Raw genomic sequence first — 15,493 nt, forward strand, 5'->3', positions numbered from 1 at the left:
ATACCATGGCATATTTTTTCAAAAGAATTTTGCGATCCAAGGAACTATTGCTTAATCAGACAGCCTAATGCCAGATTTATTTTTGTACTTTAAAAATTCTTCCTTAGGCAGTGTCGCAAAGATGCTACCTTGGATTCTTACAAAATAAATAAGAAAGAGAGTAAGAGAAAGAAATACAACTTTTTTTTTTTTTCAAGAAAAGAAAAGATCTCCTTACTTCCTAGAAGATTGAGGAATGAGATCTGGATTGAAAAAATAAAGCAAGAGAAGCATCAGTAACGAATTCCAAATCCAGGAGTTAGATTTCTTTAAACAGAAAAAAGAAATTGTATATTTTATGCTTGAATCTTGTGCTAAAATGTTCAGTTGCCTAAATGCATAACTCTGCATGAGAAAAGAATTGGGAAGCAGCTGAAAAGAAGCATCTGAAAAGAAATATCTGCCTGACTTATGGTCTGTTATCTATGCTAAAAAATCTACCACTGTGTTATCTAAGATCTGAACAGACATGCAACTATCAACTCCGAAGTTGGATGTATTAAAATGAAATTGTCCTGTTTCATATGTTTAGTAGAAAATTTGGTTGGATTTATTGAAATGTGGTTTTTACTACCTGTTTAAGGTGGTATGATAATAGGTAGAGGTGAATTATCTTAAGGGAAGATAAAATGAAATAAAGTGCCCTTCTCAAATAAGTTTTTTAAATAAGATCTTAAAAGTGAAGTCATAAAGATGAGAAGAATATCAATAGTTAGAAAATAACGATAAGATATATGTGTTTCTTGTTTCTAACAGTTTCCTTGGAAACAATCAGTTGGGAATTTAGGGTCAATGGCATTAAGTGGCATTATGGAGTAAATGATTATCTAAATCTTTATCATCGGAATGGTTTCTGTGACTCTGGTGTTAGGCTTGTTTATTCTGAGCAGTTTCATCATAAAGCAACACAAATAGCAAGCCCTGCACTGACCACTGTGTCCCTGATCTCCCACTAAAGAGCGGTACATTGTTGAGTGAGTCATTCTTTAATTTATATGCTCACACATGACACAAAATAAAGGGGTTGGAGCTGTACAGAACTTCCCAAGATGGTTGTGTCAGGAGGGATACTAAGTTAGCAGGGCCCCATTTTTTTCTGTCAGGAAAGATCCTTGTATGCTTTTTTAACATAGATTTTTAACATAGATTTTCTTTGGAAGTAAAGGTTCTAAGGCTTTAAAAAATGCATGATCTTAGATTTTCTAACCTTTTATTCAGCCTTACAGACTGTGATTCTATAAAATATTTTTGTTCATTTGTGAATTCAGTGAGGTTTTTGTGTACCTTCTGTAAGCCAAGAACTCTACTAAACATTAGGGATACAGTGGGGAACAAGACTACCAAGTTTCCTGATCCTCAAATGTTATAATCTAATGAAGAAGACTGACAGATTAAAAGATCACTGCAGACTGTGATAATGCAATAATGGAAATAAACATAGTAATGAAAGAGAATAACTGATGATGGGTAGAAAAGTCAACTAGTTAAAGATAGAGAACATATTTCAGCTAGGGTAGTGAGAGAAGGCTTCTCTGAATAGGGGACAGTTATATTGAGACATGAAGAATAAAAAGGAACCCATCATGCAAAGAACTGTGGGAAGATTCTTCAAGACAGATGAAGCAGCAAGGGCCGAGATATAGAGGTGAGAATGAGCTAAGTATTTTGAGAAAACTGAAAGGAAGCTCTTACAGCTGCAGCATAATAAATAGTGAAAAGTTGTTTGAGATGAGCTTGAAGAAATAGGTAGGAAGTGGATCATGAGGGACTTTTTAAGCTATGATAAGAAATTTGGGTTTTATTCAAAGTGTGGTTAGTGTTATTGGCTATCTCAAGAAATGAAACTAATCACAGGAAAAGAACAAAATAAATTTCATTTAGAAAAGCACATCATACGCCAAGACAATTCAATGAGAGAAAGAATGGTCTTTTCACCAAATAGTGCTGGAACAACTGGAAAACCACATGCAAAAGAATAAAGTTGAACCCTTCCTTATGCTACAGAAAAAATGAACTCAAAATGAGTCCTAGACCTAAATGTAAGAGCTAAAACTGTAAAAGTCTTAGAAGAAAACATAGGAGTATGTCTTCATGATAAATTGGACTTCCTTAAAATTAAAAGCTTTTTGGTTTGTAGGACACAATCAGGAAAGTAAAATGTCAACCCACATAATGGGAGAAAATATTTGAAAATCATATATGATAAGGGACTCATATTCAGAATATATTAACGATATGATAATAAGACAACATAAATGAAAAATGGATAGACTTAAATATCCAAGGAAGTATACAAATGGCTAATAAGTACATGAAAAGATGCTCAATATCATTACAAATATCAGGAAAATGCAAATAAAAACCACAGTGAGATACCACTTCATACCTACTAGGATGGTTAGTGTTAATGAGGATATAGAGAAATTGGAACCGTTATACATTGCTGATGAGATATAAAATCTGCAGTTTCTCTGTAAACCACTTTGTCAGTTCTGCAAAATGTTAAACATGGACTTAACATATGACCCAGCAATTCCACTTCTAGGTATATATGTCCAAGAGAATTGCGTTTAAACAAAAACTTGTACATGAATTTCCACAGCACATGATTCATAAGAGCCAGAAAGTAAAAACAACCCAAATGGGCATCACCTGATGAATTAATAAATAACATGTGAAATATTGTTTGACAATAAAAAGAAATGGTGTACTAGTACATGGTATAACATGGATGAACCTTGAAAACATTATGCTAAATGAAAGAAACAATTCACTAGAAACCACATATTGTACTTTTTTTTTTTTTTTTTTTTTTTTGAGACGGAGTCTTGCTCTGTCATCCAGGCCAGAGTGCAGTGGCACGATCTGGGCTCACTGCAAGCTCCGCCTCCCTGGTTCACGACATTCTCCTGCTTCAGCCTCCCGAGTAGCTGGAACTACAGGTACCTGCCACCATGCCCAGCTAATTTTTTGTATTTTTAGTAGAGACCGGGTTTCACCGTGTTAGCCAGGTTGGTCTCGATCTCTCTGCCTCCCAAAGAGCTGGGGTTACAGGTGTGAGCCACTGCACCCGGCCCACATATTGTACTTTTATAGGAAATATCATAAATAGGCAAATCTATACATACAGAAAGTGGATTAGTAGTTGCCTAGGGCTAGAGGGGTTAGAAAGAAATGGGGAGTGACTTCTTATGATAATGAGATTTTGGGGGGAGTGAGGAAAATGTTCTAAAATTGATTTTGGTGATGGTTGTTCAACTATGTGAATATACTAAAAATCGTCGAATTGTACACATTAAATGGGCACATAATTCATATACATGATATGTGGATATCATGTATGAATATATACATATCGTGACTGCCACATATGTAAATGTGAATTATTCCTCAATAAGTCTGTTTTAAAAAATAGATTTGATGTGATACTTCTGAGACAAAACAGCTACTTTCGCAAAGTCTAAAATAGGAAGTCCCAACTGGTTCCTCTACTTTATTAGTAAGCAACAGCAAGCTGACTATTCTCAATCAACACGACATAGATAAATGACATATATAAATTGTATAAAATAGCATTTTTAAAAAGATGGGGTCTTCCTATGTTGCCCAGGCTGGACGTAAACTCCTGGGCCCAAGGAATTCTCCTGCCTCAGCCTCCCAAATAGCTGGGACTGTAGGCACACACCAAAAAAATAGCATTCTTCTTTCTGTAATTATTGAATAAATCCATTTTAGCATGCACATTGTGAAAAAAAAAAAAGTTGCTATTTTTCCTATATGCCCTGGAAACCTCTGGATACACAAATGGGTTGCAGTGGGCAATGTTAACTTTTAAAAGCCAACATTTTGGAGCAAAATATTATTTACACATTTCAGGAAAAGCACTAAAATAAACCAGCCTACTAGCAGTGGAAATTTACACTTCCTCCTAAAAAAATATAGCAACAACATATCCTTCAAGAGAAAAATACTGAACAAATAACCAGGGGGTTCTTTCTGATTATAATAACAAGAAAATACCATATAGAAAAAGGCAACCCCTTTTCTCATACATAATGGGTTCTTTACATATGTGTAGAAGTTTACTGTGCAAAAATTTCCTAATAGATTCATATGTTCTGTTCCCTAGAAGCTAAAAACTATTATTAAAATCTCTCACTATACTTTGCCTTTTACTCACAAACCTTGGTTTTACTTTCGACATTTAATGCATGTTCTTCAAAATGTTATTTTCTTACAAGTGAATACGTAATAGACTAGCTTACTGTCTGATTAGGGCTGATTATTTTCAACTTTGGGCATACATTCTGTCACTCATTTATTGATTCATTAAATATGTATTAAGCCAGGCACAGTTATAAATGTTAATGTTACAGCAGTGAACAAAACAGACAAGGTTCATGCTGTCATGAAATTTATAGGAATTTGTATTCTAATGTGGGAAGACAATTTGAACATGAGTGATAATTCTGGTAGTGATAAGTGCTGTGAAGGAAATAAAGTTTGAGTGCAGTGATTCATGCCTATAAACCCGGCACTTTGGGAGGCTGAGATGGGAGGATCACTTGAGCCCTGGAGTTCAAAACCAGCCTGGGCAACATAAAGAAACCCCCATCTCTACCAAAAAAATTTAAAAGTTTGCTGGGTGTGGTGGCTTACACCTGTGGTCCCAGCTACTTTAGAGGCTGGGGTGGGAGCATCTGCTTGAGATTGCTGGGAGGTCAAGGCTGCAGTGAACCATGATCATGCCACTGCACTCCAGCCTAGTGACAGAGCAAGACCGTCAAAAAGAGAGAAAAGAAAAAGAAGGAAGGAAGGAAGGAAGGAAGGAAGGAAGGAAGGAAGGAGAAAGAAAGAAAGAAAGAAAGAAAGAAAGAAAGAAAGAAAGAAAGAAAGAAAGAAAGAAAGAAAGAGAAAGAAAGGAAGGAAGGAAAGAAGGAAGGAGAGAGAGAAAGGAAAGGAAAAAAAGAAGGAGGGAGGGAAAGAAGGAAGGAAGGAAGGAAAATATAGAAAAGGGAAAGAAGGGCAGGGAAGGAGAGAGGGAGGGAGAAAGGGAGTATGAGAGGGAGAGGGAGGGAGGAAAGGAAGGAAGGACGGGAGGGAGGGAGGGAGAAAATATGTTACTGGGATGTGGAGTGACTTGGTAAAGGGGCTACCTGTTTGGGGTGATCACAGAAGTACTACCTGAGGCTGCATTGAGACAGGCACCTAAGCATAGAGAAAGCCACCTATGTGATTATCTGAGGAAAAGAGATTTCTAAATAGAGGGAATATGTAATGCAAAGGCCCTAAGGCAGAAGGGGTCTTGATCTATTTTTTTAAAAAGGAAAGAAAAAAATGGAAAAGAGCCCTGTATCTAGATTATAGTAAATAATTGGAAAACATGATGTCAGAGAAATGGTAGGAGTCAGATCATAGGGTATTATAGACCATGATAGGAGGTTTAGTGATTATTCTCATTGCAATGGACAGTCATGTGGAAGGTTTTGAACAGGGAGAAGAGTATGATTAAAATTGTTAGTGATTATTTGGGCTATTGTGAAGAAGTGGACTATGGGGTTAAAAGTGGACCAAACCACTTATAAAGCTTTGGCAGTAGTCTAGATGAAAAATGATGGTGGCTTGGAATGAGAAAACACAGTGATAGTGAATAATGATCAGATTCAAGACATATTTTAGAGGCATAGCTGACTGAATTTGCTCCTGGTTTAGATGTTGAGAAGATGGGATAAAGTAATAAATAATAAACCCTAGATTTTAGCCTGAGCAACTGAATGAATGATCATGCCATTAAATGTGTAACAGAGCAACAAATTTGTACTTAGAGATATGCAAATATGTAACTTATTTATTTCTGGCTCATCTGCTTTTCCTCACAAGCTCCTACTTACTGATTAGTGGAATGCAGTGGGGGGGGGGGGGGGGCGGATGGCAGCAGGCAAAGAGAAAATTTAAAATCTGATTCAGTTGAATGCTTAATCTAATCATATAAAGTAGTAGTTTCTTCAGGTGCTCAGACTTGAGTCCTTGACCTCTCTTTTACTCCTTTCCAGCATTGAGTCTATGTGTCTTGTGATGGCAAGGATGAGGATGCCTTGGATATTGATGCAGTTGTTATTCATGCTAATTGGGACAGGGTGATCTTCCCTCACTGCCTACCCTGATGGTTTCTGGTGCTGATGTTTCCGTCTAGTAATTTTCTTTCTTTCTTTCTTTTTTTTTTTTTTTTGGAGAAGAGGGTTCCCTTGCTGAACTGATCTCACATCAGGTCCCACTAATTTCTATAGATGTCTCTGAGGTCTGCTGTGGTCCTTATTCAGTACTAGCCAAGGAAACCTGCTCTTCAGCCCTAATTGTAGAGCTGTATATTCCTAGAGTAGTGATCACCCCGTTCCCGCCACGAACTTCCCAGCTGTTTCTGAGTTGCCATCTACATCATATAGGAATCGAAGAGTAGCTCAGGAAAATGTAACCATATGGTCTTCCTCATTTTGACTTTGTTGAGTAACCATATTGGCAGGGTTACACACCAGGTGATATCTACAGAAGATACCTTTCCAAATTCCAAATGAGTAGCTGGGAACAAAGACCTCTCTCTGACAAAACTCAGAAAAAGGAAAATATGTCTCTCTCTCTCCTCCTTTGCCTTCCCACATTCTCCTGGAGCCAAACAAACAAACAAAACCTCTGTGCTTATCTTTACTTCCCCTATATCATATCCTCATCCTTCTAACATCTAGTGAAAAGCCTTATAGTAATACATGGAAAGTGTCTTCTCTATCACAGGACAGCTTTGTGTGCTAGGTGCTGCAGACTCAACTTGTGAAATGTTAAAAGTTGGAAACAAGGAAAATAGAAAAATACTATTTTAAGGCATTCAGCCTTTGGGCATACAGACACCTGAGGCTGGACAGACAAAGTCCTCATATTCAAAGAGGCAAGAAAGAAAACCATTTTACTAATTTTCAAATTTTGCCTCATTACAGTGGAGGTGGGGAAGAGTAGGAGGAAAGCAGTTTAGGATTAGCAGGAGGGATTTTGAGACTTTGGCTTTGGGTGCATAAAGTTTAAGACACCAAATAGAAATGCAAAGAGCTATCATTAGGTAGGGTAATCAGAAGGTCAGTGATGGAGTGAGAACAGGTGATATAATTCAGGAATCATTAGAATACAAATCTCTCAAACTCTACCATTAAATGGAAATTAATCAGTCTGCTCCTGAAACTTTTGGGTAAACAATGAAATTAAAGCAGAAATCAAGAAATTCTTTGAAACTAATGAAAACCGTGATACAATATACAAAAATCTCTGGGATACAGCTAAAGCAGTGTTAAGAGGAAAGTTTATAGCACTAAATACCTACATTGAAAAGTTAGAAAAATATCTGATTAACAACATAACATCGCACCTAGAGGAACTAGAAAAACAGGAGCAAAACAACCCAAAAGCTGAAATAACCAAAATCAGAGCTGAACTGAACAAAATGGAGGTGAGAATAAAGCATACAAAAGATCAACGAAACCAAAACTTCATTTATTGAAAAACATAAAAGATCAACAAAACCAAAACTTCATTTATTGAAAGAATAAATAAGATTTATAGACCACTAGCTAGACTAATAAAGAAAAACAGGGAGATGATCCAAATAAACACATTCAGAAATGACAAAGGGGATGTTACCATCAATACCACAGAAATACAAAAAACCTCAGAGACTGTTATGAACACCTCTCTGCACACAAACCAGAAAACCTAGAAGAAATTCATAAATTCCTGGAAACATACAACCTCCCAAGACTGAACCAGGAAGAAACTGAAACCCTGAACAGACCAATAATGAGTTCTGAAATTGAATCAGTAATTTAGAAACCTACCAACCAGAAAAAGCCTAGGATCAGATTGACAGCCTTATTCTACCAGAGATATAAAGAAGAGCTTGTACCAATCCTACTGAAACCATTCCAAAAAATTGAGTAAGAGGAATTCCTCCCTTATTCATTATATGAGGCCAGCATCATTCTGATATACAACAAAAAGGGAAGACTTCAGGTCAATATCCCTGTTGAACATAGATGCAAAAATCTGTAACAAAATACTAGCAAACTGAATGTAGCAGCACATCAAAAAGCTACGATCAAGTAGGCTTTATTCCTGGGATGCAAGATTGGTTCAACATATGCAAATTAACAAATGTGATTCATCACATAAATAGAGCTAAAAACAAAAAAGATGCAATCATCTCAATAGGTGCAGTAAAAGCTTTCGATAAAATTCAACATGCCTTCATGTTAACCCTCAACAAACTTGACATTGAAAGTACATACCTCAAAATAATAACTGTCATCTATGACAAAGCCACAGCCAATGTTACACCTAATAGGCAAAAGCTGGAAGCATTCCCCTTGAGAGATGGAACTCTCACCACTCCTACTTAATATAGTATTGGAACTCTCCATCAGAGCAATCAGACAAGAGAAAGAAGTAAAAGGCATCCAAATAGGAGAAGAGGAAGTCAAACTCTTTTTGCAGATTATATGATTCTATACCTAGAAAACCCCATAGTCTCTGCTCAAAGGCTTCTAGATCTGATAAACAACTTCAGCAAAGTTTCAGAATACAAAATCAATGTACAAAACTTAATAGTATTTCTGTACACCAATAACATCCCAGCTGAGAAACAAATCAAGAATTTAATGCCACTCATGATAGCCACAAAAAGAATAAAATACCTAGGAATATTTGGGAGGCCAAGGCAGGTGGATCACAAGGTTAAGAGATCAAGACCATCCTGGCCAACATGGTGAAACCCCTTCTCTACTAAAAATACAAAAATTAGCCGGGCGTGATGGTGCACACCTGTAGTCCTAGCTACTCAGGAGGCTGAGGCAGGAGAATCGCTTGAACCCAGCAGATGGAGATTGCAGTGAGCCATGATCGCACCACTGCACTCCAGCCTGGTGACAGAGTGAGACTTTGTCTCAAAAAAAAAAAAAAAAAAAAAACACCTAGGAATACAGTAACCAGGAAGGTGAAAGATCTCTACAATTAGAATTACAAGAAACTGCTGAAAGAAATCAGAGACAACACAAACAAATGTAAAAACATTCTATGCTCATGGATAGGAGGAATCAATAATGTTTAAGTGGCCATACTTCTCAAAAGCAATTTAAAGACTCAATGCCAGTCCTATCAGATTACCAAGAACATTTTTCACAGCATTAGCAAAAGCCATTCTGAAATTCTTATGGAACCAAAAAAGAGCCCAAATAGCCAAAGCAATCCTAAGCAAAAAGAATAAGGCTGGAGGCATCCTACTACCTGACTTCAAACTATATACTGCAAGTAACTAAAACAACATTGTACTGGTACAAAAACAGTTACACAGACCAATGAAACAGATTAGAGAACCCGGAAATAAAGCCACACAACTACAACTATCTGATCTTTGACAAAGCTGATAATAACAAGCAATGGGGAAAGTTTACCCTATTCAGTAGATGGTGCTGGGATAACTGGCTAGCTGTATGCAGAAGATTGAAACTGGACCCCTACCTTTCATCATATGCAAAAATCAATTTAAGATGGATTAAATACTGAAATGTAAAACTCAAAACTATAAAAACCTTAGAAGAGAACCTAGGGAATAGTATTCTGGACATCAGCCCTTGCAAAGACTTCATGACAAAGATTCCAAAAGCAATTGCATCAAAAACAAAACTTGACGGGTGAACCTAATTAAACTAAAGAGTTTCTGCACAGGAAAAGAAACTGTCAAAAGAGTAAACAGACAACCTAAGGACAGGAGAAAATATTTGCAAATTATGCATCCAACAAAGGTCTAATATCCAGAATCTGTAAAGAACTTAAATCAATAAGCAAAAAACGAACAACCCCACTAAAAATGGGTAAAGGACTTGAACATACACTTCTTAAAAGAGACATACATGTGGCCATCAAGTATATAAAAAAATGCTCAATGTCACTAATCATTAGGGAAATGCAAATCAAAACCACAATGAGATACCATCTTATACCACTCAGAATGACTGTTATAAAAAGTCAAAAAATAACAGATGCTGGTGAAGTTTCAGAGAAAAGCGAACCCTTATACACAGCTAGTGGGAATGTAAATTAGCTCGGCTACTGTGGAAAATAGTCTGGAGATTTCTCAAAGAACTTAAAAAGAACTAGCATTCGACCCAGCAATCCCATTTCTGTATATATACCCAAAGGAATATAAACTGTTCTACCGTAAAGATGCATGCACATTTATCTTCAGAGCAGCACCATTCACAATAGCAAAGACATGGAATCAACCTAGATCTCCATCAACAGTGGACTGGCTTAAAAAAAATGGGATATATATACATCATGGAATCCTATGCAGCCACAGAAAAAGAACAAGATCATGTCCTTAACAGCAACATGGATGCAGCTAGAGGCCATTATCCTAAGCAAATTAATGTGGGAACAGAAAACCAAATACCACATGTTCTCCATAAGTTGGAGCTAAACCTTGAGTACACATGGACACAAAGAAGGGAGCAATTAACATCAGGGCCTGTTTGAGAGTGAAGGGTGGGAGGAGGGTGAGGATTGAAAAACTGCCTATCGGGTATTATGCTGATTACCTAGGTAACAAAATTATCTGTACACCAAATCCATGTAACACATAATTTACCCACATAACAAACCTGCAAATGTACCCCTTGAACCTAAAATAAAAGTTAGACAGAAAAAAAAAATAAAATAATAACTCTGGTTACTGTGGCATGCACCTGTACTTCCAGTAACTCGAGAGGCTGAGGTGAGTGGATTGCTTGTTCCTAGGAGTTCAAGTCCTGCCTGGGCATCATAGCAAGACAATGTGTCTAAATACATAAATAAAAGTGATATACAAAAATAGGTTCCATTCTTTTTCACCAGTAACGAGCAGTTAGATATTAGATATTTTAAAATGCAATTTCCAACACAATTAGCCACAAAATTAAGTATCTAGCAATACATCTAAACAAAATATTTGTAAAAATGATGTGGAAAATGTTTACAATTAAAGAAATTATAATCGTTTATTAAAGAACTAAATAAATTGACAGGTATTTTATATTCACAATAGGAAAACTCAGTATTATAAAATTATCAATCTTCTAAATTAGTCAATACATTTAATACAATTTCAGTCAAAATCCTGATGGGATTTTTAATAAAACTTGATTGATAAAAAGTGATTTTAAGATTTGTGTGGAAAACCAAAGGGCCAACATGAAGACAACTTTAAAGAATAAGTTGTGCAGAGGTGGGATGGTTGTGGAGGAGGTGGAAGAGAGAACTTGACCTATCTAATATAACTTATTATTGAAGCTAGAGTAATTAAATTAGTGTCATACTCATTCACAAATAAACAAACAGACCAATGGAAACTGAAGATAATGTAGAATCAGATATAAGCATATTTTGAAACTTCATTTTTGACAAATTGATTATGCACTACAGATCTTTAAGGAAATGAACTATTTAATAAATGTTACTAGTACAATTGGTTATCCAAATGGAAAAAAAAAATACTCTCCCTCACACAAATGCGCACGTGCACGAACACACACAAACACATATCCTGCAAAATTAAATTCCAATTTGATTAAAGGCTTAACTGTTAAAATCAAAATCTTAAAACTCTTGGGAGAACATTTAAGATCATATTTTATGACCTTATAAAGAAAGGGCAAGCAGTAAAGAGTTCTTAAGACAAAGCACTAAAAGAAACAGAAAGAAAATATTAATGACTTTGCATTAAAATTGCAAACTTGTGTTAGCCCAAAATCATAATAAACAAGGTGAGAAAATAAGATACAGGCTGGGAGAAGAGATTTGTGATATATAGAATGAAAAATATAAGTATGTATAAAAACATGTACATGTAACTCAATAAGGACAGCCCAGTAGAATAATGGGCACAAGATAGGAACCAGAAATTCACATATAGATATAGATGTCCGATAACTTTATGAGTAGCTATTCATTTTTCCATAATAACCAATAACATAAATTGAAATGATAATATCATTCTGCACCCATTTTAAGTCTCATACAATCAAGCATTACAGGAAATATGGAGTAAGTGGAACTCTCAAACATTGCCATTCAGGATGTAAATTGGCAAAATCACTTTGGAGAACAGTTTGGCAAATATCTGATATGCTTGAAGATGTATATATCCTAAAACCCAGCAGTTCAATTCCAGGGTATGTAACCTATAAAAACTCTTGACATGAGCACATAGAGACAGGTACAGGGTGTTTATTCCAGCATTGTCTGTAATAGCAAAAGAGAACCACCAAAACTTTAGCCAATGGGAAAAATACTTAAGTTGTGGTTTGATAATAACATGGAATCCTGTAGCAGTTTTTTTTTTTTTTAAGTAAATGAATTAAAGACACAGTAATTTCAAAACAAAAATGTGTTAAAAAGAAGTTTCAGGAGAACACATAAAGTATGATACTGCTTTTTAAAAATTTTTAAAGATGTAAAATAACTACATATTGTTTGGGGATACAACTGGAGTAAAATTATTAAGAAATGTGTGGGAACAATAAAATTCAAGACAATGGCTGCACCTGAGTAGGGAAAAAGGGTGATGAGTTTGGAAATTATGTGTTTAATGTGGGGCTTCAATTATATGTGTGTATATATATATGTAGAGATATATATGTATATATATACACACATACACATACATTCACATATATTGGTTCTATCTCTTAAAGTAGGTGGTAGGTAAATGGGCTTTCATTGTACCCTTTAGCATCTTTACGTGTACTTAAATATTGTATAATACACTTCTAATAAACAGCAGAGGTTAATAACTACTAACATATTTTGAGCTCTTCATTATAAGTCCAGTTTTTCTAAACTTTCTAAACTTTACATGCATTCTCTCATTTGCTCTTAGTCTTTGAAGAGGTTCTTTTATACCTCTTTCATTTAACAGGAATCTGAGGCCTTTAGAAATTAAATAATCTACCTATGGCCATATAGGTGTTAGGTGCCAGAATATATGAAATGGGAGCAGTCTGACTTTTAAAAGCTCACACCTTTAATCTCTGTGAAGATTAATCAGCCTCTTTTTGAAAGGCCTCATTAACTTCAAAGAATTCTTCATGCTAGTGCAACTACCATTTCTACCTCTGGATGCAGCTATAACTACAGCAATAGAGCACAACAGCTTTGGCCTCTAAATTCAGTGATTTTCTGAAGCTAGAAGAGCATTTGCTCAGGAGCATAGGGTATGAGTCATTTCCTTAGGTATCTGTTTATTCGTTCAACAAATATTTATCTAGAGCCTACATAGCACAGTGGTAAACCACAAGTTATTTCTTGTCTACATCATTTTTGCAGTTTGCCAAGCTTTTGGGACACAAATTTGAGATTTCCATTTTCATTTCCAGCGAATGCAGGGAATGTTGTGATTAATTATTAGCCATTTTAGAACTTGCGACCTGGCTTACTGTGGAACTCACTTAAGCCTAACCATTGTTTACCTGAAAATTCACATGGTACCCCACCTTTACTTTAAAAAAAAAACAAAAAACAAACAAACAAAAAAAAACAGTGTATCTTGAAAAATTTTAATCTACTTTTAGCTAAACAAAGGACAAATTGAAATGAAAATATTATTTTTAAGTTTTATGTGATTACCTCCTTTTTCTCTCCGTATTTCCTTCTTTTTTTTCCCCACAGACCAAAGAATATCTCTTTAACTCTTTCTACTCCAGTGTAATTTTGAGATGTTCCTTGACCACGTACTAGATACCTTGAAATTTTCCTTGACCATGTACTACATGTATTTTATACTCTGTACTTCCTTTTGTATGTGTGTGGAGATTTCATGGGATAGGCAGGAGTTCTGTACTTTCCACAAGATGCTGAGCTCCCAGTAGCTGATAGAAATGCTGAAATTGATGCATTTGAGTTTATACTTGTTTATTTTTGTTAAACATTTTTTACAGCCTGTGACATAGAAGGCATGGGTTAACTTTAATTACACTCTCTGTAATTAAAATGGGTATACTGAATCTAAGTAAGTTTCCACCTAGAATAATGAACAGTGTAATTACGACTGTCTTGGCCAGTTTGTGCATGTGAACTTTATAGCTAATAACAGCTGTGCCTCTAAGTCATTGTGACCTCTTTTCAAATGATGCAAACATAATAATGTGGAAAGTAGCCCTCATTTTTACTTCTCGTCCAATCCAATCCAGTGATTATCTGATAGAAGTATTCAAATACTCCATCTCATCTTTTCTTTAATCATTTATTTCCTTTTTTATATTGAATATTTTAGGGACCTGAAGGAATTGTGGGAATTCCAGGGCAAAGAGGTCGTTCAGGAAAAAAGGTAATTTTTTACATTTTCTTATGCAGGTTTTCTTTCTTCTGATGTGTCCAGAGCTCCACAGACTGCTGTAATGTTTTTATTTGGACTAGATAGTAAAGTGGTAAATAATTATATATATTGCTTTAAAAGATACATTTATATAAATTAATATTTAATTTCAATTAGGAGTACTTATTATCTTGATTATTTGAAGGCAAATTTTCCATTTTGTAGTTTGTAGAAAATCTTGGCTTTTCTTTCTTACTCTTGTTTGCCAGAAATTATTTTAGTAGACCATGGGCAAGAAGAAAGATAAAAGGAAAATACTATACCATTTGTGCTATTCAATAACAACTTTAGTAAAGTATTTGAGGGAAAAGAATGTAACTATAATTATTTGTTGTTAATGTGTTTTTCTAAGTTGATTTTATTTTTTCCATATATTAAGAACTTCAAATCAAGAATATTTTTATTTGCTTACTTTATATTTTACTAATAATTGGTTGTATTTATAAAATTTTAATACATTATAATGAAAATTTATATTTATATAAATATGGAATCAATAGTCTATTCAAGTATTGATGAAACATAAAAATGGTTTTCCCATTGGACTATGACAGTTTTGAATTATTTATTGTAATTAACTTCAAGTCACACATATTTTGATTTCCAGAATCCAGTTCTAGCATTTCTGCTGATATATACCTAGTCAGTCTTTCTCAGAATTTTTAGACAGTAGATAGGAATAATAAATAATGAAGAGAAACTAATGAGGTAACATTTAATTGCCATTCTTATCCATTAAAAATAATTTCAATATTGAAGTTTTTTTCATCATATAGAGTGTTATGTCTAAAATCGACATTAATAGTGAGACAGTGCAAGTCTTTGTATAATAACAACCTGTACCACTGGAAAAATAAAATAAAGCCTCTTAACTGTTATAAATCTCAAAAATTTCCTGTCCAACTGTGTTCACAGTAGTTTTTCTTTGTGTCTTCTTGCTTATCAGTAATAGAACAGGTTGGTTCTCACTTAAGAAATGAAAAATAACACAGTGTTGTTTAAGAGCAGCTA

At 35.0% G+C, this 15,493-nt stretch overlaps 1 protein-coding gene across 1 annotated transcript in view; it reads left to right on the plus strand.

Moving 5' to 3' along the window:
- COL24A1 (collagen type XXIV alpha 1 chain) overlaps positions 1 to 15,493 on the plus strand; it is a 391,289-nt gene that overhangs the window by 271,497 nt on the left and 104,299 nt on the right. Inside the window, exon 38 of the mRNA XM_023207327.3 lies at positions 14,381 to 14,434. Coding sequence (XP_023063095.2) covers positions 14,381 to 14,434 — 54 coding nt within the window. The remainder of the gene's footprint in view (positions 1 to 14,380; positions 14,435 to 15,493) is intronic.

This window comes from Piliocolobus tephrosceles, chromosome 1, assembly GCF_002776525.5.
Source record: "Piliocolobus tephrosceles isolate RC106 chromosome 1, ASM277652v3, whole genome shotgun sequence".
Taxonomy (NCBI): domain Eukaryota; kingdom Metazoa; phylum Chordata; class Mammalia; order Primates; family Cercopithecidae; genus Piliocolobus; species Piliocolobus tephrosceles.